This window comes from Gobio gobio (genome assembly GCF_949357685.1).
Source record: "Gobio gobio genome assembly, chromosome: 24".
NCBI classification, from domain to species: Eukaryota; Metazoa; Chordata; class Actinopteri; order Cypriniformes; family Gobionidae; genus Gobio; species Gobio gobio.
Genome location: NC_137120.1, coordinates 28,282,832 through 28,307,331, shown reverse-complemented (window position 1 = coordinate 28,307,331; position 24,500 = coordinate 28,282,832). Strand labels below are relative to the sequence as shown.

Below are 24,500 nucleotides of genomic sequence, written 5' to 3'. Positions count from 1 at the left end.
CTTGAACACCTCGGCCAAATATACAGGAAATAAGTCACTAATGGTCAAGTGCAAAGACCGCAAGTGTGGGTATTTGGACAGGCCATATTTTGGATCTGTGGTCTTGTGATGGCATAGTGCCATCAGGTGTTCATATAGGCTATAACACAAACAGGCGTGTCTGCTTTCTAGCAATAAATATTAAAAATTAAATGTTGGCTATTTATATTAAAAATAACATTAAACAATGCTATTTATTGGGTGTCACAATTTCATGTTAAATATTTATGTTTTTGTCCATTGTATTTGCATTTGAATATCCGCATCATGTCATAATTACGATTCCCAAACTCACAATTCACCTAAACGGACAAGTGAAGAGCAATGAAGCGTTCCGCGGGTGTGACCGGAGCAGCGCGTCTCTCCGCCGGTAACCGGCGCTGCTGCTGATGGAGAGTGAGACAGGCGGAAGGTGGGTGGGGACATCCGAGCCATTGTCGGGATAAACGCACCTCACGCTCGGGCGACGGCTTATCCGCGGTGGAAGGAACGTGCAGGAGAAGACTTGACTAAACAATTCGGGTTTGTACGAGGCTTGAAATTAGGTAAGATTTTGGGAATGCTGCACGGATGTTTTAGCGGTGTCTTGCAAGCACGCAGAGAGTTAAAGCTTCACTGCGTTGCATTGGGGGCCAGACAGGGCATGCATACTGTTTATATATGTAAATGTTAGCGAAAATGACAGATTCGAGGTTGCATTCAATTAAATGGGTCAGTGAATAAAAAGGTGAGATCAATACTGTCTCCATTGCACTAGTGCAAACACATCCACATGCAAGCTTCTCTTTGCTGACAGTACTGCATATGGCACAAGTTGTCGCAGTAGGCAACCTGCATGCAACTATTTGCATGTATAATAAATCCAGACTTTAATTTTCTCTGGTTCACATGGTTTATTTAACTGATGGATTTATGTATGTAGGCCTAATATATGCTTTATTTACGGAATAATTTAGCATAGGGAGACATACCAATACCATAGACTTCTATGTTTATTACCGTGTATAGCCTAGTTGATCATAATCACTGCAGACTAACTGTAAACTCTTTTTTATTTTTTATTTATTTAGTAATATAATGAGCCAATCTTAGCCTTTTTTATTCCATAAACCTACATTTATTTAGCTTAAATGCATTTTTTTTAGAAATAATGATGCTTCCTTAAACCTAACCCTCACTGTATTTTTTTGTAATATTAAAATAAATGTATTTATTAAATGTAATCATTTATTATTATTATTTTTAATATAATGAGATAATTATGTTTTCTATCCCTCAAACCCAAATATCACCTTTTTAATTTATTATATTATTTTATTATTTTATTGGTTTAATATTTTGATATTGAAACCTAATCCTGGCATTTATTTATTTGTTTATGTGGTCTGTATTTTCTGAGCTAATGATATATTCTTTCACTTAAACCTAACCACAGAATTGTATTTATTTATTTATAAATGTATTTATTTATAATAATTTTGTCTATATATTCTGAGCTAATGATATATTCTTTCACTTCCACCAAACCACCACAGAATCGTATTTATTTATTATTATTTTATTTATGTATTTTGTCTGTATATTCTGAGATAAATCAGAAGTTTATTTATGTATTAATTATATTATATATATTATATATATATATATATATATATATATATATATATATATATATATATATATATATATATATATATATATATATATATATATATATATATATATATATATATATATAAATAATTATTATTAATTTATTTTATTTATTTATTTATTTATTTTCTGAGCTAATGATATATTACTTCTAACCACCACATAATTGTATTTATTTCAAAATGTATTTATATTTTTTATTTATTTTTTATTTTGGCTGTATATTTTTAGCTAATGATATATTCTTTCCCTTAAACCTAACCACCACAGAAAGTTTTATTTTTTATTAATTTGTTTGTTAGAATTTTGGACATTTTTGTGGGGGCTGTTGTCTGGTCCCACGCTGTAGAGGATTTACTATCCTTGTAGGGATAGTTGGTCAAAGAAACACACACACACACACACACACACACACACACACACACACACACACACACACACACACACACACACACACACACACACACACACACACACACACACACACACACACACACACACACACACACACACACACACACACACACACACACACACACACACACACACACACACTGTCCTTACTCACAGATAACCTTCTCCCTCTGTCCCTTCAGGAATCTGACACCATGACTGCAGAGGAGATTATAAACATTAAAGAAGCAGAGATAATCAAGCTGATCCTGGACTTTCTGAACTCCAGAAAGCTGCACATCAGTATGCTGGCGCTGGAAAAGGAGAGCGGCATCATTAATGGACTCTATTCAGATGATATGCTCTTCCTGAGGTGGGTAGTAAGCTGGCACATCCAGAGTATTTGAAAACCTAAACAACAAATGAATGCTTAGTGATCTAATACACTACTGTTCAAAAGTATGGAATCAGTAAGGCATTTATAGGTATCTCTGAGACAAATTAATGATCAACAAATATATTCTTATAACAAATACTTAAAAAAAAAGTTATATTGTTATATAAATTATTTATTGTAAAAAAAAAAAAAAAAATTATTACAAAAAATCTAGTTTTTTGTTGTTAAATTTCTACCTACCCAGTCATTTTAGCAGCCATTCCCTCCAGTCTATTAAGAAAACACTGTGTCATCATTAAGAAATGGTTGTGCTGCTTAATGAAGTGTGGAATTAGCAAAACAGTGTCTTTTTCAGTTGCTGAAGTATTGCGTTGCATTTTTTTGCTGTGGTATCACTCCTTTAACGTCACTTCTTTAACTGGGTCACCTTTTTCTATATTTACTAAGGCAACTTGTTTTAGACGGGCAATGGGAGGAAGTTTTGCAGTTCATTCAGCCTTTGGAGGGCCTGGATAAATTTGACAGGAAGAGGTGAGCGACGCCGGTTTGGAATCTTTTGCCGACACCCCGAGCATGTGTTGCTTGTTTCAGTGTTTGGGATTTGTTTTTATTCTTTTAGGTTTCGATATATCATCCTAAAACAGAAATTTCTGGAAGCTCTGTGCGTAAACAATGCCATATCTGCGTCAGATGACCCTGAGAATGTGAGTCTTTATGTGTGTGGACAAAATGCCATACTGTTGTTCTAAAAAAAAGATCCACTTTGCTTGTCTTTTGTGTAAAATGGAAGATGTTTAATTCTATATTGTATTAATACTACTACTACTACTGCTACTACTACTAATAATAATATTTTTGTTGTTGCTAGAAATAGCCTTCAATACAAATAATGATTTTGTTGGAAACACTTTACAATAAGGTTCATTTGTTAACATTAGTTAACTGCATTAGTTAACATGAACTAATAATGAACTGCACTTATAAAGCATTTATTTATCTTTGTTAATGTTCATTTCAACATGTACTAGTGCATTATTCAAATCTTGCTAACATTAGTTAATGCACTGTGAACTAACATGAACAATTATTATTATTATTATTATATAAAAGTAAACGTATTCCATTTTGCATCAGTAATAATAATAATAATAATGTGTCCCATGTAAATAGCCTTTAATATTGATAAATAAACAATGCTCAACTTTTATTCAAAATTATACAGAAGTTTATTGTATATTATTATTATTATAGTCATTTTTTGTACCATGAATAATAATAATATACAATTAAACCCTGTTTTGCATAAAAGACAAGCATTATTTAATTAATTTATTAGTGAATTTAGTCATTTATTCATCATTATTATTAATAATTATCATTATTATTATTGGTACCATGATAATCACCTTTAAAATAAATAAATAGTGCTTGTCTTTTGTGCAAAATGGAATAATTTTATTTGTTTATTATTATTAGTGCTGTCAAACGATTAATCGCGATTAATCACATCCAAAATAAAGGTTTGTGTTTACATAATATATATGTGTGTGTGTGTGTAAAAATATAAACATAATAATTATTATATAAATACACACACATGCATGTATATATTTAAGAAAAATGTGTTATATTTATATGTAAAATATTTATTTTATATACAATATAAATAAATATTATGTAAACACAAACTTTTATTTTGGATACAATAAATCGTTTGATAGTCCTGTTAGTGTTATTATTATTGGTACTATAAAAATAGCCTTTAACATAAATAAATAATGCTTGTCTTTTATGCAAAATGTAAGAATTTTAATTGTTTATATTATTATTTTGGTGGTAGTATTAGTAGTACCATGAAATTAGTCTGTAATATTGATACATACATTTTATATATATATGTCTTTTATGCACAATGGATGGAGTTTAATTGGATTTACTATTATTTGTAAATTTAAGGTAGCATTTTATTCTTGTAGATTAATAGAAAAGCAAATTATGCTTGTCTTTTATGCAAAATAGAATAATTTTTCAGTGTTTATTATTATTATTTGTACCATGTACAATTAAATATAATTTTATTATAAAATAATATTGTGCCCAAAAGAAGGTTCTATTCAGGAAGCATCTCATGATGACCTCTCTCTTTCCCACCTCCAGTTGGAGATGACTATGCAGGATGCAGTAAAGTCCCTTCATTCCCTGGAAGAGTTCTGCCCGACCAAAGAAGACTACAGCAAACTCTGTCTGCTCCTCACTCTCCCGCGCCTCACAAACCATGCCGAATTCAAGGACTGGAACCCCAGTACGGCCCGCGTCCACTGCTTCGAGGAAGCCTGCTCCATGGTGGCCGAATTCATCCCTGCTGACCGCAAACTGAGCGAAGTCGGATTCAAAGCCAGCGGAGACCGTCTGTTCCAGCTCCTCATCAAAGGAATACTGTACGAATGTTGCGTTGAATTCTGCCAGAGCAAAGCGACTGGAGAGGAGATCAGCGAGGAGGAAGTTCTCCTAGCTGTCGACGTTCTGTGCGGGAACGGTTGCGAGGAACTGGACTTGAGTTTGCTTTCCTGGCTGCAAAACCTCTCTCCATCGGTCTTCGCTTGCGCGTTTGAGCAGAAGACCCTCAGCATCCACGTGGACCGGCTCATCAAACCGGCCCGGACGGGTCACGCGGACCTTCTCACACCTCTGCTCACTAAACTCTCGCCCTGCCCGGCATCGCCACTACGCCGACCCCAATCGGCGGATACTTACATGTCGCGCTCTCTCAATCCTGTCCTGGACGGTCTGTCGCACGGTTTGGTGGGAAGGGAAAAGAAAAGCACTGAAGGCGATGGAAAAGCAGCGGCCATGTCACAGTCTTTCGCCAACTTTGGGTATCCTTCAGGGGGAAATGGAAGCAAAAACGCACTGGAGACAACGTACAACATCTTCAGTGAATCGCCAGACAGGTGGGCTTGTGTTCTCACCGAAAGAGATAGTTCATGCAAAAATGGCACTTCTGGACTTAGATTCGCCCTCATGTCATTCCAAACCTGTATGACTTTCTGTAGAACACACAAGAAGATTTAATCGTCTTATTATATCTACACAATGAAAGTCAATGGGGTCCATTGTTGGACTACTTTGGACCCCATTGACTTTCATTGTATGGACAAAAACAAAAGTATAAATGATCAAAATCTAGATGTGTGGATACTATGTGTAGGCAGTGTGGATACTCTAGTCAGGCATTACTGTGAGTGGTGAAATTCAACATATGGTATTAGAGCTTAACACTAATCCGGTTAAACCCACGGAAATAGACCTGGGAAGCTTTACTAGTTAAGTCCAAAACAAACTTCTATGTCAGTCAATATACTTAAAGGTGCACTATGTAACATTTTTGCAGTAAAATATCCAAAAACCACTAGGCCAGTGTTATATATTTTGTTCAGTTGAGTACTTACAATATCACAAATGTTTCTAACTATTTGTAAATCGTGACAAAATTTCTATTTTAACCAAGGAACCGGGACATGTGAGGGAGTCGCCTGTCAATTGCGTCATATCTTCATTACCCTCGGTTTCCGGTTTTATTTTGCAGAAATGCTTTACTCTCACTGCAGTGTGCAACAAATGTCATAGCAGCCGCCGAGTAACGTCATAACATAATTTACAACACACTCAAATGTATCTACTATAATAAACAGAGCTGCGTTACTCATACTCATGACCGGAAAAGCGGATATGGCGGCGGCTACTGTGGCATAATAAAAGTCCCGTTGCTCGCGAGGCGTGTGTTGCGTTCATCTTATTAACAATCGCTCCAGCGGCCTTGCTCAGCTCCCACAACATTCGGACCTGCTCTGCTTCATACTACAGTAACGTTAATAATCGCATTCATGAACATGATTTCTGCCGAGTCCTATCCCGATTCTTTTCCACCGGCTGTGAGGTGAAGACCACGTGTCCCAAGATTCTTCGCTCAAACTTGGCGTCATCAAGCTACGCCTTTTGTTTTGAATATGTGACCTCTAGCGGACGGAAAAGTTACATAGTGCACCTTTTAAGAGAAATTTGTTGTAGGCCTATACTAGATAAGAAACCATAGTGTCACAGTGTTTAGCAAAATATATTAATATTGATTTTGTAATTAATCTACAGTACTGTTCAAACGTTTGGGGTCAGAAAGATTGAGAAAAGAGATAATTAATACTTTTATTCAGCAAGGAAGAATTAAATTGATCAAAAGTGATCAAAAGATTTCTATTTCAAATAAATGTTGTTCTATTGAACTATCTGAGAAAAAAACTATTACAGATTCCACAAAAATATTAAACAGCACAGCTGTTTTCAACATTGATAATAATCATAAATGTTTCTTGAGCAGCAAATCAGCATATTATAATGATTTCTGAAGGATCATGTGACACTGAAGGCTGGAGTAATTATGCTGAAAATTCAGCTTTTCCATCACAGAAATAAATTATATTTTAATATAAATTCAAATAGAAAACAGCTATTTTAAATAGTAATAATATCTAACAATATTACAGTTTTTGTTATATTTTTTTATCAAATAAATGTAGTCTTGGTGAACATAAGAGACTAAATAAATAAAACATATTACAGATCTCAAACATTTTATATTATATATTTATTTGTTCATGCTTATTTCCTCCATTTTTACATTTGGATTATTTGCCATCATCTAATGCTACTTTAAAGATCATCTTTTAAAATACTAATAACACACTATTATTAAATGAAATCTGTCAATGAAAATACATTTTTCATACTGTACATTATAATGGTGTGATGCCTAAATTAATTTGTAGTGTTTCAAATGGTTTTAGTTTTTAGTGTTTTATTTTCAATGTGTTTCGAGAGAACGGTGTATAATTTTAATATTGTGATTGGTCATAGCATAAAATTAATTATCAATTTTAATTTAATTATGAGCTTGAATTTAAAATGTGTGCATACATGGATATTAAGATGTTGACTGGCATTATCCTGTTCCTCCAGAGCACAAGCACAAGCACAAGCCGAGAGGATCAATGGCTCCAGAGAAACAAACTCACTGCGTTCTCCACTGACTCCTGGAAGGGATGGTGGAGCCATGGGTTCAGGTGAAATACCAGAGGTAATGTATTCATTTCCTTTTAAACCAGCAGCATAATTACATTATATGCCCAGATTCAGGGCCTAAAACTAACATTTTGCCACACCTACAATTGGCCAGTGACTTAAATGGTAACTCAACCCCTGGTCAGAGCCTAACTCCACCCACTGGTAATATTTGAAAAATGCTGGTAAAGTGGGCAGAGCCCAGCGGAGACAGAGAGGACGAACCGAGGGCGGGGGGGCTGAGCGGGGGGCGTGCACCTGAGACCCGCAGTGATGGATTGATCGACAGCTGTCAGACTCGCAAAGATGGAGAGTGACTGGAGTGACGCCAGTAGCTTTGCAACAGAGGGGCCATTTGAAGTAGAGGACTTTTCTCCCCCACCTTCACCTGAAGTGGAGGAGGGTGAATCGTCTGTGGACACATGGCCAGAGCCTTATCAATTCGAGGCGCTGGCTCAAACTGCGGTCTTTACTCCTGGTGTCGACGATGCTAGCGAAGAATGGGATCATTGACCTAATCTATGAACAGTCAAATCCTTATACTGAATTCCAGTAAAAATGGATCAGATACATGCGATGTATTTTTTTCAAATGAACTCAATCAATAGGCAGCGCAGGACCAATAAGTTCAAACCTAATTATGAACAAATTTCCTCAAATAAAAGTTAGACTATATACGCCAGCACGTTACGGTATTGTTATTCGTTACCACGGAAACCACTTGCGTGTCAGGCATTGAAAGCGCGTCTCCTGCATGAAAACTATCTGTACACATGACAGGCGACAAAAATATCGCAAGAAAAGCCTGACGTGTACTGACAACTGCATTATTTAACCGTATTTTCTTCATTAGAATGGTAATAGCAAGTGTCAAGTAAGTTTAATTCATAATGTTTCTACTTCATGTAACATGAGAGTTCATACTGGAGTGAAGCCGTTCTCATGGGATCAATGCGGGAAAAAAATTCTTAGGGAGTGGTGAGATTGTGCCAGGGGCGTGGGTAGTGAGCCGTTGGAAGAGCCAACATGCGTCACAATGGCAAAAAAGGTCCAATAGCCTGCAGTAGCCACCGTTCAACCTTAAGAGGGCAACACTCAGACGTTTTTACACCATATATTGTAGAATTAAAAGACTTTATACCCAAATGTCAAAACATTTACTCGATTCAATGAACAGCACTAACAAATAATCAAATTACAAGCAATAGCACAAAGAAATACAATAAAACAAAGACACAAATGAAATAAACAGTGCTTTTTTGGTAAGTTTATAGGTACAGAAATTTAATAAGGTAATCAAATGTAAAATAATCACAACATAGTCTTCACTACATAAATTAAACAAATCCTTATTAAAGGAACAAAAGTTGTTCAGACAAGAGCAGTGAATGATTTTCTCTTTATCCTTGGTTGTTTGATTAACATTAAAACAGACAGCAGCAGGGTTTATTAGGCTGCTGTCACTTGTCCAATATACTGAGCTATTGAGCTTATGCACTGATCCAATATACTGATACTGTAAACACGCGTTTTCTTTTTCAACTGTTTACATTCACTTTTAACATAACTGACAATTTTTTTTAGTGTTAGAATTTGTTGGTTTAAGCGCAAGACTTGAAAGAGAACTCAACTCGGTATTCGTATCTTCATTCGCGACTTCTTGCGCTTAAATATTCAAATATTCAAATATTCACTTTCGTGGCGATGTAGTACTTGCCCGTTAACTCTCCAGAGTTTTGTTCATGGTTGTGTTCATGTTCTCACAACATTGCATTGTTAGGATTCAGAAATTTGTTACTGCCCAACTGGCAATTCACGTTTCATATACTTGCTAACACTCGCATTTGGCGCTAGGCGAGTGTTAAAGGGGTCATGAACTGCGTTTAAAAAAAAATTTTTTTATGATGTTTCCTGGGTTGCACTTATAATGTTAGAATGCTTTTTACATCAAAAATTTTCATAATTTATAAATAAAAGGCATTTTTCCTACCCTGATTTTAGCCTTCTGCCTCCATTTTAAGGGGCATGTCCACTGTGAGACTTCAGTGTAAACACCGACTGCTGTGATTGGCTAATGTCTTTCCATTTTAAATTGTAACTTTCTTTGATCGCTTTCTTTATAGAATGTAATCACCGTTAAATAACAGATTATTTTCATCCTACTAAGAGAAACAACGTAAGTTGATGTTTAGTCACTGGTCTGATTTACTGACACCCAGACAAAGAACATCTGACTACATGAATCATCACATTTCAGATCAGGCATTAGAATGAACACTACTTACATGTTGCATTACAGTTGAACCCAGTCACTGCTAGGGATGGGCGATATGGATTTAAAAATGTATCCCGATATTTTCTAGTATTTATTGCGATATATATATTCAGAAATGGAAAAGTTGCAGATATAATTGTCTTCTGTAAAAGTGCAGGTAATGTTTAAATAGTGCAACTGTGCTAAAAACATCACACAATACAAACAATAATAATTTTGAAATCAATGACAAGTTTTACATGTAAACCGATTCTGTATTTATTCATACATGGTGCAAACAGTGGTAAAAATAGCAGAGACAGTAAAAGTAATTATCCCAAAAATTTCTTCAGATTACAAAAAAGTTTAAAATAATGATTTAATGATAGAACTTCAGTAATTTGAGTTAAGATAATAATACCACAAATTCTTCTACTAATACAAATAAACTGCACTAAGGAATAATGAGCTTCTGGGTTCATGAATATTAATCACGTTGTCAGCGCTCATTCAAACTGATTTGTTGAAATCAAAACACAGTAATAGGTGCACGCCAGCCAATGAGATTCCCGTTTGTGCATTCGTTTCTTCCTGTTCATGAAAGACTGAATAATTCCAAATAAACGCCATTATTTTACAGGAAAATACAACAAAGGATATTGTTTACATGTAGCACGTCAATTATGTGTGGTATAAGACTCTCTCCCTCTCTCTTTGAGTGTGTGTGAAACACTGAGCACTCTCAGTCGCGCGCCTCACACTAGTGTTTAATGTGCGTCAAATGCACTGCGCATTCATTGAGATGAACTCAAATAGTGTGCTTTACCGATCGATTGAGACAGAGCGAATCTCTTAAGCGCTCAGTCCGAGTGCTCAGCGAGTGAAAATACCTCTCCTGTTCAGCTATACAAATTGACAAATGCAGCCACTGCGGCCATCATAAAGTAATAACGGCCAGCGGCGGCACGGTGCGGATGGGTCGCGCCATCAACTAGGCTTTATCGTTATTATCGCGGGAAGACAAATTCTTATCGTGGGGATAATTTTTACCGGTATATCGCAAACGATAAAATATCGCCCATCCCTAGTCACTGCACAATATTTTGTAATCCTCAACGGCATGTTTATTGCTTTGTAGCTCGATGATTTAGCCCCGCCCACCGATTCGCGCATGTACATAACAGGCCTAGTTATGTACATGCAGGAATCGGTGGGCGGGGCTAAATTCTGGAACATATTCTGAAATCGATCGTTTGCTGGGCCTGGTGTCAATAAAAGCTTTTCTTTGACTAACAAGGAAGTTTTCAGCTCTGAAACTTACAGGATATTCTTATATTACCATGACCTTTTATATATCAAAGGCTCTAGGTAAAGTTGATTTCTCAATTCATCACCCCTTTAAAATTAGGCCCTGGTCAGTTCACCCAAAAAAGAAAATTCTGTCATTAATTAATTGCCCTCATGTCATTCCAAACCCATGAGACTTTCATTCATATATATACATATTTCATTCAGCACAAATTAAGATATTTTTATTGAAATCTGAGAGGTTTGAGTACATTCACCCAAAACTCTGACGAAATCGTAAAATAAGTCCATATGAATCAAGCAGTTTAATCCACGATCGCTTTATATGATGAACAGATTTAATTCAGGCTTTTATAAACGTATAAACATTGATCAGCGGATGTATACACAGAGCACTCAAATATGGCAATCAAACCATGAACCAATGAAGTTTTTTCTTGTGCATCAAGCAAGTAAAGCTTCTGTTTACCATATTTGATATGCATATTTGATATCCGCTTGGCACAATGGCATTTTTAACACCGAACCTAAAGGCATAGGGTATGTTCACACACTGATTGGTCGACTTTTATGACATAGCCTATATTTCGAGACGGAAACTACTAAACATCCAAAACAATGCTGTGTTCTGGGCTAAATGTGTAGTCTGCATATGATGGTATTTTGACCATCTGAGAACTCGTGAAGAGCTTATAAAATGTGTAAAGGAGTCAAAACAGCAGCAGGAATTGCTCCGTCACACACAAACGAAGATTTAACAAAACGCGGTGCCTGTTCTGATGCCTGTACCGAACTGTGATGGGCAACGTCGCAACTATGAGAAAAAACATGAATGCTTGAGCATTCTGTCCTATTTAGGGTCTCATGTTCCTGTTTTTGGTTCCCATCTTTTCAGGGGTCTCGGTTTGGTGCGCATCAGGGTTTGGATGGCAACGTTCACACTTATTCCACAGAGCAATTGCACCAGAGTTTGTTTTAATTGAAACGAACATGCCAAGTGTGAACACACCTTGGCAGAATTAGCATTTTTGGTGAACTAGCCCTGTGTATTGTCTGTGTAGGAGCAGCTGCAGGAGTTCCAGCGTCAGCGGCTGCGAGTGCAGCAGCATCTTGAGCAGAAGCAGCAGCAGAGGCAGCTGTACCATCAGATGCTGCTGGAAGGTGGAGTTCATCCTCCAGACCAGCCCACAGACACAGCACAGCACAATCTCACACAGAAGTTCCTCAACAGGTCAGATCCAGGTGCCTGTGTACCTCTAATGTGGCCCATAGGCATTGAGATGTGCTGGAACTGCAGTGTTGTTGATTGATTATGTGGCTTCTATTGGTCAAGAAGATGAATTTGCTACAGAATCTCATTTGTTTCACTTATTGTATTGATGTGCCATTACTTTCAGGCAGGGATAATATAAATAGCTTGGGCTTTATTATATTATATTATATTATATTATATTATATTATATTATATTATATTATATTATATTATATTATATTATATTATATTATATTATATTATATTATATTATATTAATTATATTATATTATATTATATTATATTATATTATATCATTAATTATATTATTAATTATATTATATTATATTATATTATATTATATTATATTATATTATATTATATTAATTATATTATATTATAATTAATTATATAAGCCTATATTATTATTATTATTATTATTATTATTATTATTATTAGTCATATTCCTAGTGATAGACTTCTAAATCTATATTGGAGAAATCAAATTATCTGTCTGTCTGTCTGTCTGTCATCTATCTAATCTGGTCATATTTGTCAATTTGGAGATATATATATATATATATATAATCTCCAAATATTACCAGATTACCATCTTTTTTTTATTGTTTATGAAATCATAAAATCATAATATTTATTTATATTATTATAAAATCATATATTTTTCTTTTCAGAATTCTTTGGTGATCATTTTTTTTTCTTTCAAAATGATGTATATTTTGCAATTTATTAAATTTATTTATGTTGTAAAAATGTATATATATATTTTTGATTAAATTATTAAATATTTTATTCAATTATATTTTATAAATAAATTAAATAAATAATTACACATTTTTTCACTTTATTAAAATTGTGAATCTCAGTTTTCACAGTTGCTTTTCTGTTATTAAATTATATAAATATCAACAATCGCCACCCTGCTCTCTTGATATCACCATCAGCTATTGTTGTCTTGATCATTTGTGTAGGTCCATTCAGAAACTGGAGGAACTGAATGTGGGTATGGAAGATCTGGGAGAAGACGTCCAGGCTTTGGCCCAGCAGTGTAACGGTACGGCAGCGAGCGGAGCTGGTAAACAGACCCCAGAGAGCGGCTCCGGCCTGAACAAGACGGTGGTGATCAGCAGCACCCCTCAGAAAGGAGGAGGCCGGGGGGTGCCGTCTCTGGATGAGTCCCCAGTGCTGGTCAACCAGAGGTTTCTCAAAGCTTTCAACTCTACCAAGCTGATATAACTCTGCTTTATGAGCTTGTTTTAATGCTGATGTATCATGACAGTGTGTTTCAGGATGAGAAACCCAAATCCCCATTCATTGCAGTAGAGACGCTGGAGGACACTCAGGCTGTGCGTGCGGTCGCCTTCCACCCGTCTGGGACTCTCTATGCAATCGGCTCCAACTCCAAAGCACTGCGTGTCTGCACTTACCCACAGTCCCTCAAAAACATGTATGTCCTCAGTATTTAACACTCTTTTAGGGCTGCATGATATTGGAAAAAACTGACATGCATCTGATAATACATTGCAATATGAAAAATTCAGAATTCTGCTTGGCAGAAACCAAACCATAAAGTGAACCGTTTTAAAGAGGCCATATTAAGTCTTGATTTTCCGCCCTGGTCTACTAGAACATGTTTTCATGCTTTAAGGTAAAAAAAAAACAACCTTTTTTCACATATTTGACATTGTTGCAGCACCTCTTGTCCCAGTCTGTCAGTATTGCTCTGTTTCGTTCCTGTCTCTATGAAGCCCCTCCTTCTGAAAAGCGTAATGTGCTCTGATTGGTCGGCTGGACCATTGTGCTGTGATAGGTTAACAGCTTTGAGTGTGTTTGGGAAATGTCATGCCCCTTACCATAAACTGAGGTTCAACACACTACTAACTAAGCCCTTTTCGATTGTACCGCAGTGCCCCCTCAAACGCGTTTTCTAATTTCTGTTGGAGGCGATTTAACCATTACCCCCCCCCACACACCCCACCTTCCATGTCACCCAAAAATGAAAACAATCCCATAATTTACTCACAATCAAGCCATCATAGGTGTACATGACTTTCTTCTTTCAGACAAATGCAATCAGAGTTATGTTAGAAAATATCTTGGCTCTTCCAAGCTTTATAATGGGAGATTTTGAAGCCCCAAAAAAGTGCATCCATCATAAAAGCAATCCATACGACACCAGGGGGTTAATAAAGGCCTTTTGAAGTGAAGTGATGTGTTTTTGTAAGAAAAATATCCATATTTATAACTTTATAAACTATAATTACTGACTTCCGGCAACAGCCGTGCGGCCGGAAGAGTGATATCTGACCCGATGCATGACACATTGACGAATGTGGAAGTGCAGAGGATAGTGCAAAAAACAAAACACGGTCACATATTAGTCGAAGGCCGCTTTTACACTTGATGATTTTACACTTGGTCTTGATGCACAATTCCGATTTAGTGACTATATCCGATTTTTTTTTTATGACCAGCTTGCATCATCTTCTAAAAGCGACCCGTATCCGATATTTGCATTTACACTATACACTGGCGAAACAGCCCAAGAAGTTCTGACCGGAAAAGGAAGTAAAACGGCACAATATGCGATGGATGCAGATGAGATGATTATTCAATGTTTGATTCAATCTTTAAAGGTCAGCAAAACATTGCTCTCATAAGGCGGAGAAAAAAGAGTTGAATCCTTGATCGCAATTCGTATACACCTGAGTTGACGGAATTCGCCTCCGTCCCTTTTTCAATGACGTACGACTCGCATTTACTGGGGAATATCCGATTTGACCGCTTACATGGCAGACGCAAATGCACGTATCCGAGTCATATCGGATTTATTACCACATATGAGTGATGCCTGAATCCGATCGGAGGATATCGGAATTCATGCGTTTTTTTCCTGCTTGCACGTTCACATGTCATATCCGATCTGTGCCACATGAGAGGGAAAAATCGGAATTGGGTCACTTGAACCATGCAGTGTAAATGGGGCCTAAAAGAGAATTTTTTTTAAGCGAAATTTCAGAGGATTTGGATGTAAGTGAAGAGCAGCTTGAGTTTGTTGCCCAGTCCTATTTGTTTGAACCGTGAGAGGCATCTACTCTCACCTAAGCTTACGCTACTCCAACATCCTACGTCATGAGTCGGGTCAGAGGTCAATCTTCCGCTGGAACTCGACAAAAACGCAACGCTTTGCTACAGAAGGCCTTTATAAACACCCTAGAGGGGTTTCTTTTATGATGGATAGATGTGCTTTTTGGACTTCTAAATCTAAGATACCATTCACTCCCATTATAAAGTTTGGAAGAGCCAGGATATTTTTAATATAACTTAATCTTTAAGATTGTGTTCGGCTGAAAGAAGAAAGTCATATCAGGGCTCCAGACTAACTTTTTTCACTAGGAGCACAGTGGCCCCCAACAGAAAATTTTAGGGGCACAACCAGAAATTTTAGGGGCGCACACATCGTAAATCAACATGCTAACCAAATCTACTAATTTCCACTGTATTACTAATAGGGATCGGTATCGTTAAGGTTTTAATGGTATTACTACTCTTAGCGATACTGCTTATCGATCCGGTACTTTAACAGTATTCTTACTGGTTCTTTTTATTATACTTTTTTTTTTTTATATATATATATAAAAAAAAAACATAATTAAGAACATAATTAACATGGCTTTATAATCTGAAAAGTAAAATATCTATAGCAAAAGAAACCGCAAAGTTTGAACAAAAATATAAAACATCTATTTGTAAATGGACCAGTGTGCTGGCATTCGGAAGGTCTGCTAACATTTATATTACAGTAAAGAACAAACCTACAAAGAAATCTAATAAAGTAATGAAATGTAAAATAACACTGCATAGTTTTCACTGTATAAATTGATAGATTAATGCTTATAAAAGCTAAAGTTATTAATTCAAGAGATGTGAATATTTTCTATTTGCCTTTTGTTCAATTCGAATTAATGGCTCAATCGTCAGCAGGTTTATTAGACGCTGCCCCTTTAAGATGGATCAAAAGTAGAACTAATAATATCATATTCTCCTATTTCTCCAAACTATTTACGCCCATTTAAGATATGAACTGTTAAAATAACTACTCTCCAATCCGGTCATTTTGACACCGGCTATTTGATGTTTATTTGATGGTTTAGACGCGCACACGAAGCCTAAAATATTAAGTGCAAGTCGGTCCATTTCGCAGCACACACACATAAGCCGCCTTGAAGGTGGAAACAGCGTCCCTTGCGCGGATTATTGTGCATTTAATAGCTCTTTATTATCAAACACATCCCGCAGTTTAGCAACAGTAGAGACTGCAGTTTACAACAATCATTGAATCTGACGTTTAGTTTAGGTTTAAGGAGAAATGACAGCGCAAGGCTGTGAAGGGAAGGATGTCGCGCTCGACTGAACACGGCTATAGGAATAGTTTTACCTCATACCATCTTTTTATAATTCTTGGTGGAAGCCAAAATCGAAAATAAAATTAGATTAATATCACAGCACATCCCTAAAGTTTAAGCAGACTAAACTTTTGTTTAGTTCTTGGCCATCGTCACTCATTAAAGCTGACTGTGGTGTTGTGTTCGCTGGAGCTCCACGTGAGAGCTCGCTCGCTTTCTCTCTTCTGGATTGCGAATGGCAAAAATGCATCACGGACAAATGGTTTAATATTCTCTCTCATATAGAAACGGCTGGCAAAGATAGAATTTGCCAGACATAACGTCTATCAATTATAATTAGTAAGTGTATTTTCTTAATTTCTCCAGTACCGACAGCAGGCAAATTTACTGGTCGCACATGTGCGATTGGATGTAAAATTCAGTCACACACTCTCAAATTTTAGTCGCAAAATGCGACCATTTAGTCGCACTCTGGAGCCCTGCATATACACCTAGGATGACTTGAGGGTGAGTAGATAATGGGATAATAATCATTTTTGGGTGAACTATCCCTTTAAATAACAGCCAGCACGATTTGACTATCGCACTTGGCCATATCATGATATCAATTTAAATTTCACTATATCATGCAGCCCTACATGCTTTCATCATCAATCCAGGCCTGAGGAATTGTAACGCCCTCTGTCTGTTCTTCCTGTGTAGCACTGAAGCTCCAGTAAAGCAGCCTGACATCTGCTTCAAGCGTATTAAACACCATAAAGGCTCTATTTACTGTGTGGCCTGGAGTCCCTGCGGGCAGCTTCTTGCCACGGGCTCCAATGACAAGTATGTCAAGGTTCTTCCGTTCAACGCAGAAACCTGCAACGCCACAGGTAATGTCAGATCAAATACATCTTTGGTAGTGTAAATACTACACAATGTTTTCCTACGAAATCGTAAAGTGCACTGAAAGTAATTGTAGTAATTGACTGTACATTATTCTTTATTTCACAACTACTTGTACTAAACTAAATGCACATGAAATATGCTGCAATAGTATTTTATTGTGTGAGAACAGATTATATTTCTGTAGCAATAATAAACTACCATTCAAAAGTTTGGGGTTGTTAAGATTTGATAATGTTTTCGAAAGATTTTTTTAATGTTTTAAAAGTCTCTTATGTTCACCAAGGCTGCATGTATTTGATAAAAAACAAGAAATAATATTTTTACAATTTAAAAGAATCATTACTCCAGTCTTCAGTGTCACATGATCCTTCAGAAATCATTCTAATATGATGATTTGCTGCTCAAGAAACATTTATGATTATCAAATAAGAAATATTACATTTTATCACACATTTTCAGGACATTTTTAGGATTCATTGATTAATAGAAAGCTCAAAAGAACAGCATTTATTTGAAATCCTCTGCAACATTATAAACGTCTTTACTGTCATTTTAATTAGTTTAATGCGTCCTAGCTGAGTAAATATTATATTTAAAAAATTTATATAAATACAATATAAAAAACCCAAACATTTTAATATATTAAATTAATATACAGTAAATAAAATCATAAATATTTATACATTTTATTTAGAAAGTTTGTGACTTTTTATCTTACATTGTGAATTTATTATTATTATTATTGAATATCTTATCTCATACTTGCCTTTTATATCCTTTTATTTATTACACTTAATGTACAACAGAGATTTATTGCACTTATTGACGACAACAACAAATGTACAATATATAAAAATGTATAATAATAATAATAATATAGAAAAAAATATATAATGTAATGAGGAATATATAGAAATGTATTAAAGGTGCAGCGTGTAAATTTTAGCGGCATCTAGTGGTGAGGTTGTGAATTGCAATCACTCACCGTTCACCCCTCCCTTTCGAAGCACATAGAGAAGCTACGGTGGCCGACACAGGACAAAGATGTGGTAGTCCGGGACAGCAGAGAGTGACTAGCGCTCTGTAGAGCAGTTTGTCCATTTAGGGCTACTGTAGAAAAAGTGCGCTGCAAAATGGTGACGTCACTGTAAGGGGTGGTTTTATGGGGTATATGTAGATAGAAATGGCTCATTCTAAGGTAATCAAAAAATAACGGTTCATTATGTAAGGTCTTTATACTCCACTTTCTCCACTTTTCAATTTCTGTCAATAGATCCTTATAAATATTACACACTGCACCTTTAAGTATATCACACACACACACACACACACACACACACACACACACACACACACACACACACACACACACACACACACACACACACACACACACACACATATATATATATATATATTTAAAATATGTATTCATATATAAATGTGTATTATTCACAGTATATTAATTTATTTTGTGAATTTATATATATATAATTTATATTAAACGGTTACCTTTTTTATATATATATATTTTTTATAAATGCTCTTGGAATGGAATGTGTAAATATTAACAGGTTAGTGTGTGTGCATGTGGACTGCAGGGCCGGATCTAGAGTTCAGCATGCATGACGGCACCATCAGAGACCTGGCGTTTATGGAGGGTCCTGAGAGCGGAGGTGCCATCCTCATCAGCGCTGGGGCTGGAGACTGTAACATATACACCACTGACTGCCAGAGAGGACAGGGCCTGCACGCACTCAGCGGCCACACAGGTGTTCTCACACACTTACACACTTACACACTAACCGTACTCTTTATTTACGTCCTCAGTATCCATAACAGGATGTTATATTGTGTTACACAATACGCAGGGCACATTCTATCTCTGTACACATGGGGCGGGTGGATGATTGCCTCCGGCTCCCAGGATAAGACGGTGAGGTTTTGGGACCTGCGTGTGCCCAGCTGTGTGAAGGTGGTTGGGACGGCTGTGCATGGAACAGGTGCGTTTCCTCTCAGCTCCTTTACAAGCCTTTATTTAAATAATATATACTAAAAAATAGCATTACTAAACAAAATATTTAAAATGGTGACAGCAACCAACACAAAAAAACATGTAATATTAAAATAACAATAATAATACTACCACTACTACTACTACTACTAACAATAATAATTATTATTATTATGAAAACAATATTAAAATTCAAAGCCAAATCAGTGGCAAATGACAACCAATGCAAATAATAATCATCATCATCATCATCATCATCCTCATCATAATAATAAAAAATATTATATGAGGATGATAATAATAATGCTAAACTACTGCTAAATTATTAGTATTTCTGTAATTATTAGTATCAGTAATATTCAACATAATACTACTACTACTACTACTACTACTACTACTACTACTACTAATAATAATAATAATAATAATAATAATAATAATAATAATAACTACAGCAACAAAACCAATAACAAGAACAGCAATAATAATAACATAATGCATTATATGAAAATAACCATAATAATTAATTTAATAATATTATTATTATTATTATTAATAATAATAGTATTAATAGGTATTATTATTATTATTATTAATAATAATAAATACAATATAAAAATTCTAAACTAATTCAGTGGCAATCAATGCAAAAAATATTAAACACAATATTATAATAATAATAATAATAATAGTAACAACAACATAAAACACAACATATGAAAATAAAAATAATAATGAACAATAATAATTTTAATTATTCATTATATTATAATCATTATTATTGAATGCAAGATTAAAATTCAAAACTAATTAATTGGCAACCAATGCAATAAAAAGTCTTCATAATAAAATATATGATAATGATGATGATAGTAATGCTAACTAAACTAACACAAAATTATTAGTATCAGTATCAGTATCTCAGTAATTAATAGTATTAGTATCAATATCAGTATTTCAGTGACAACCAACACAAATATCTGTATTGTTGTATCATGTGACAGGAAGTGCTGTGGCCTCAGTGGCAGTGGATCCCAGTGGGCGGCTCATGGCCACCGGATTGGAGGACTGTCGCTGCATGCTCTATGACATCAGAGGCGGTCGCAGCGTTCAGGCGTATCGCCCGCACACCAGCGACGTTCGTTCTGTGCGCTTTTCTCCTGGTGCACACTATCTGCTCACCGGCTCCTATGACAACAAAGTCATGATCACTGATCTTCAAGGTAGGTTGTGACACAAATTATGTAAATATCATCACATCATCATTTGTGATGCCACCTGTCACTTCTTGATCTAATCAATTTTCACCAAATTAATATTTTCACTCAAAATTACAGTGAATGTCACATTACAGTAATATGGCTTTCGGAGCGACCTTTCATATAAGTTTAATATTAGCATTAATATTTAGTATTAGCATTTCATAACAGTATAATTTTATTATTACTAGTATTTTTAACTAAATAAAAAAAAACGCCATTAAATTACTAATTTGAGTTATTTTCGCCGAATTAGCTTTGAATTTTAACACTGTTTAATCCTAATCATAATAATGTTTATTAATAATAATAATAATAATAATAATAAATTATATTCCATTGTATTTTTGCCACATTGCAGAAGGCATGTGATGTGAATGCCATTTCATGTTTCTCAATTAATTGATTTTGATTATTATTATTATTATTTACTATATTAAACTTCAAAACCAAGTCAATAAATACATAATGTCAGTTATTTTCACTGAATTAGCTTCTTGGGCTGTTATTTTTGTATTAATAATAATAATATTTATTATTATATTATAATAATATTTTAATCATACAAATGTTTTATTATTATATTTTTTATAGTTGTTTAATGAAATGGTTTTGAATTTTAATATTGTTATTTATTATTATTATTATTATTATTACAATTAATACAATTAAATTACATTGTTTTTTACATAAGTATATTGCATAAGTAATATGGCTTGTGAATGCCATTTCACTTGGTTTTTTTTCTTCCATGTATTCTTTTATTATTATTATTACTGGTATTATTATTAATTACTATATTTTTTACTATTATTTTTTTACTGAATTATCTTTGGATTTAGTAGTAATAATATTATTATAATTATTAATAATAATAAAAATATAGTAGAAAAATTTTTAGTTGAATTTTAATATTGTTACTATTATTTTTAATTGTGTTATTACTATTAATAAAATGAAATTCCACTGTTCCTTTGTCGTATAAGAGAAGAAACGCTTGGCTTGTGAATGTCATTTCTATCTATCTATCTATCTATCTATCTATCTATCTATCTATCTATCTATCTATCTATCTATCTATCTATCTATCTATCTATCTATCTATCTATCTATCTATCTATCTATCTATCTATCTATCTATCTATCTATCTATCTATCTATCTATCTATCTATCTATCTATCTATCTATCTATCTATCTAGTATCTATCTATCTAGTATCTATCTATCTATCTATCTATCTTCTATCTTCTATCTTCTATCTTCTATCTTCTATCTTCTATCTTCTATCTTCTATCTTCTATCTTCTATCTTCTATCTTCTATCTTCTATCTTCTATCTTCTATCTTCTATCTTCTATCTTCTATCTTCTATCTTCTATCTTCTATCTTCCTATCTATCTATCTATCTATCTATCCTAATGTCAAAATAAAAGTTTGTGTTTACATAATATATATGTGTGTACTGTGTATAATTTATATATATATATATATATATATATATATATATATATATATATATATATATATATATATATATATATATATATATATATATATATATATATATATATATATATATATATATATATATATATATATATATATATATATATATATATATATATATATATATATATATATATATATATATTACACACACACAATTAATATGGCAATTAATCATTTGACAGCACTAAAAATCCCACTGTACTTTGTCACTTTATGGAAGTGAAATTGCCATTTTATGGAATTGAATTTTCCCTGCTCTTCTCCAGGCGATCTCACCAAAACCCTGCCGGTTACTGTGGTCGCTGAACACGGTGATAAAGTGATCCAGTGCCGATGGCACACCAGAGACCTTTCCTTCCTGTCCTCTTCAGCTGATAAGACTGTCACATTGTGGGCATATCAGCCTTGATCCACAGCCGCCACAGAAACACTGATCGTCCTGCATTTAGAAGGACAGTTCTAAGTGTGTCAGTGCGTGTTTGTGTGTATCTCTTTGTAACTTCCTCCAAACTGACTGTTCGTTCTCAGTCCTAGTCATGTCTACATTTGGAAGTGCACATTTACTGGAAGAAACAGCTTTATTGTCAAATGTATTGCAATTCAGAAAAAAAAACGAACACAGCGTTTTTTCACTTACAAACACGAAAAATGCCACACGGAGCATTGCTTCTGTGGCCTATTTTGCTATTTCGAGTGAATGAAACGGTCCTGAAAATGTGAGCTGAATTGTGCCTTGATGATGTCTGTAGTTACACTTATTCAACTGAATGTCTTGTAAATATGAGCTTTTGTATAGGCTAATCAAGGCATAAAACCATTGTTTAGCACATTGCACTATGAACGTCATAACACAGTTTATGCAGCATGAATATTCATCTCTTCATTTAAATAAATGTAAATAAATCAACAGCCCGTAAATACTGAGGATAAATGTTTTGTGAAAATCATCCTCCTCAGTGTTGTTGAAACGGTTTCGTGCATTTTAGGAATGCTTTTATTTTGGATTGTCATTTTCCTAATGCATATATTTATATGCATCACTTTTGCACATCCATTCAGCACCTTTTTCTATTGAAGCAGAGGACAATTATAGGACTCGCTCAATCATTTGTTGTATAAAGTATGTATTGGTAATTTATTTGAACATGGAAATAAACACAATTTTCGACTATGAGATTTAGCCTAATGAATGATTCACTGATTCTTCTACAAATCTACTTGCTATTCATTTTTTTAAAAGGCAACATTTTCATTTTTAAATTATCTGAGATTGATTATGTTCTGTAGACAAATTAATTCAAATTCAATTCAAATTTATTTGTATAGCGCTTTTCACAATACACATTGTTTCAAAGCAGCTTCACAGAAAGTGCATTTCATAAATGTACATTGAAAAATGTTAGAAAGAGAATGTTAAAGAAAAATGTTAGGATAAGTTAATCAATCATGTATTATTTTAGGCCATAACAACGCTGGCGTTGAGTCGTCTCTTCACAGGCGTCGAGTCGTCTCATCACAGGTGTCAGGGCATCTGAAGTCTCCATCAGAGGCTGGATACAAACTGGAGCTGACGAACTAGTTACCTCGGGACTAGTGTCCCGAGATAACAACAGAAAAGCAGATGGGAAATAATTAGCATAGCTGCTGTTCAGAATATTAATGCTGTTGGTGCGATTTAACTGTAGTATAAAACTTATTTATAATGTGAATGCTTGGCTAAAGAGATGCGTCTTTAATCTAGTTTTAAACTGGGACAGCGAGTCTGAACCTCGAACAATATCCGGAAGACTATTCCAGAGTTTAGGAGCTAAATGTGAAAATGCCCTCCCTCCTTTAGTGGACTTAGATATCCTAGGAATGACCAGAAGCCTCGAGTTTAGTGATCTTAAAGAGCGCGATGGATTGTAGGGCGATAAAAGATCAGTTAAATACACTGGAGCTAAACCATTTAGGGCTTTATAGGTCAGTAGCAATACTTTGTAATTGATACGGAACTTA

General features: G+C 34.7%; 1 protein-coding gene across 1 annotated transcript; it reads left to right on the top strand.

Annotated features, from left to right (window-relative positions):
* Positions 1-347: 347 nt before the first annotated feature.
* Positions 348-23,676, top strand: wdr47b (WD repeat domain 47b). Its single transcript, XM_079808275.1, has 14 exons — positions 348-584; positions 2,289-2,458; positions 2,930-3,013; positions 3,102-3,186; positions 4,640-5,433; positions 7,493-7,610; positions 12,218-12,387; positions 13,398-13,625; positions 13,706-13,873; positions 17,535-17,704; positions 19,322-19,492; positions 19,592-19,723; positions 20,739-20,957; positions 22,769-23,676. The coding sequence occupies exons 2-14, from the start codon at positions 2,301-2,303 to the stop codon at positions 22,909-22,911; spliced, it is 2,640 nt and encodes an 879-aa protein (XP_079664401.1). The 5' UTR covers positions 348-584; positions 2,289-2,300; the 3' UTR covers positions 22,912-23,676.
* The last annotated feature ends 824 nt before the right edge of the window (positions 23,677-24,500 follow it).

What these genes read in the sequence shown, in the direction of transcription:
- wdr47b (XM_079808275.1), top strand. Translation starts at nt 2,301, where the DNA reads ATGACTGCAGAGGAGATTATAAACATTAAAGAAGCAGAGATAATCAAG. An exon ending in CCAGTGCTGGTCAACCAGAG is followed by an intron (nt 13,626 to 13,705) that starts GTTTCTCAAAGC and finishes GTATCATGACAG; the next exon opens with TGTGTTTCAGGATGAGAAAC. An exon ending in CATGATCACTGATCTTCAAG is followed by an intron (nt 20,958 to 22,768) that starts GTAGGTTGTGAC and finishes GCTCTTCTCCAG; the next exon opens with GCGATCTCACCAAAACCCTG.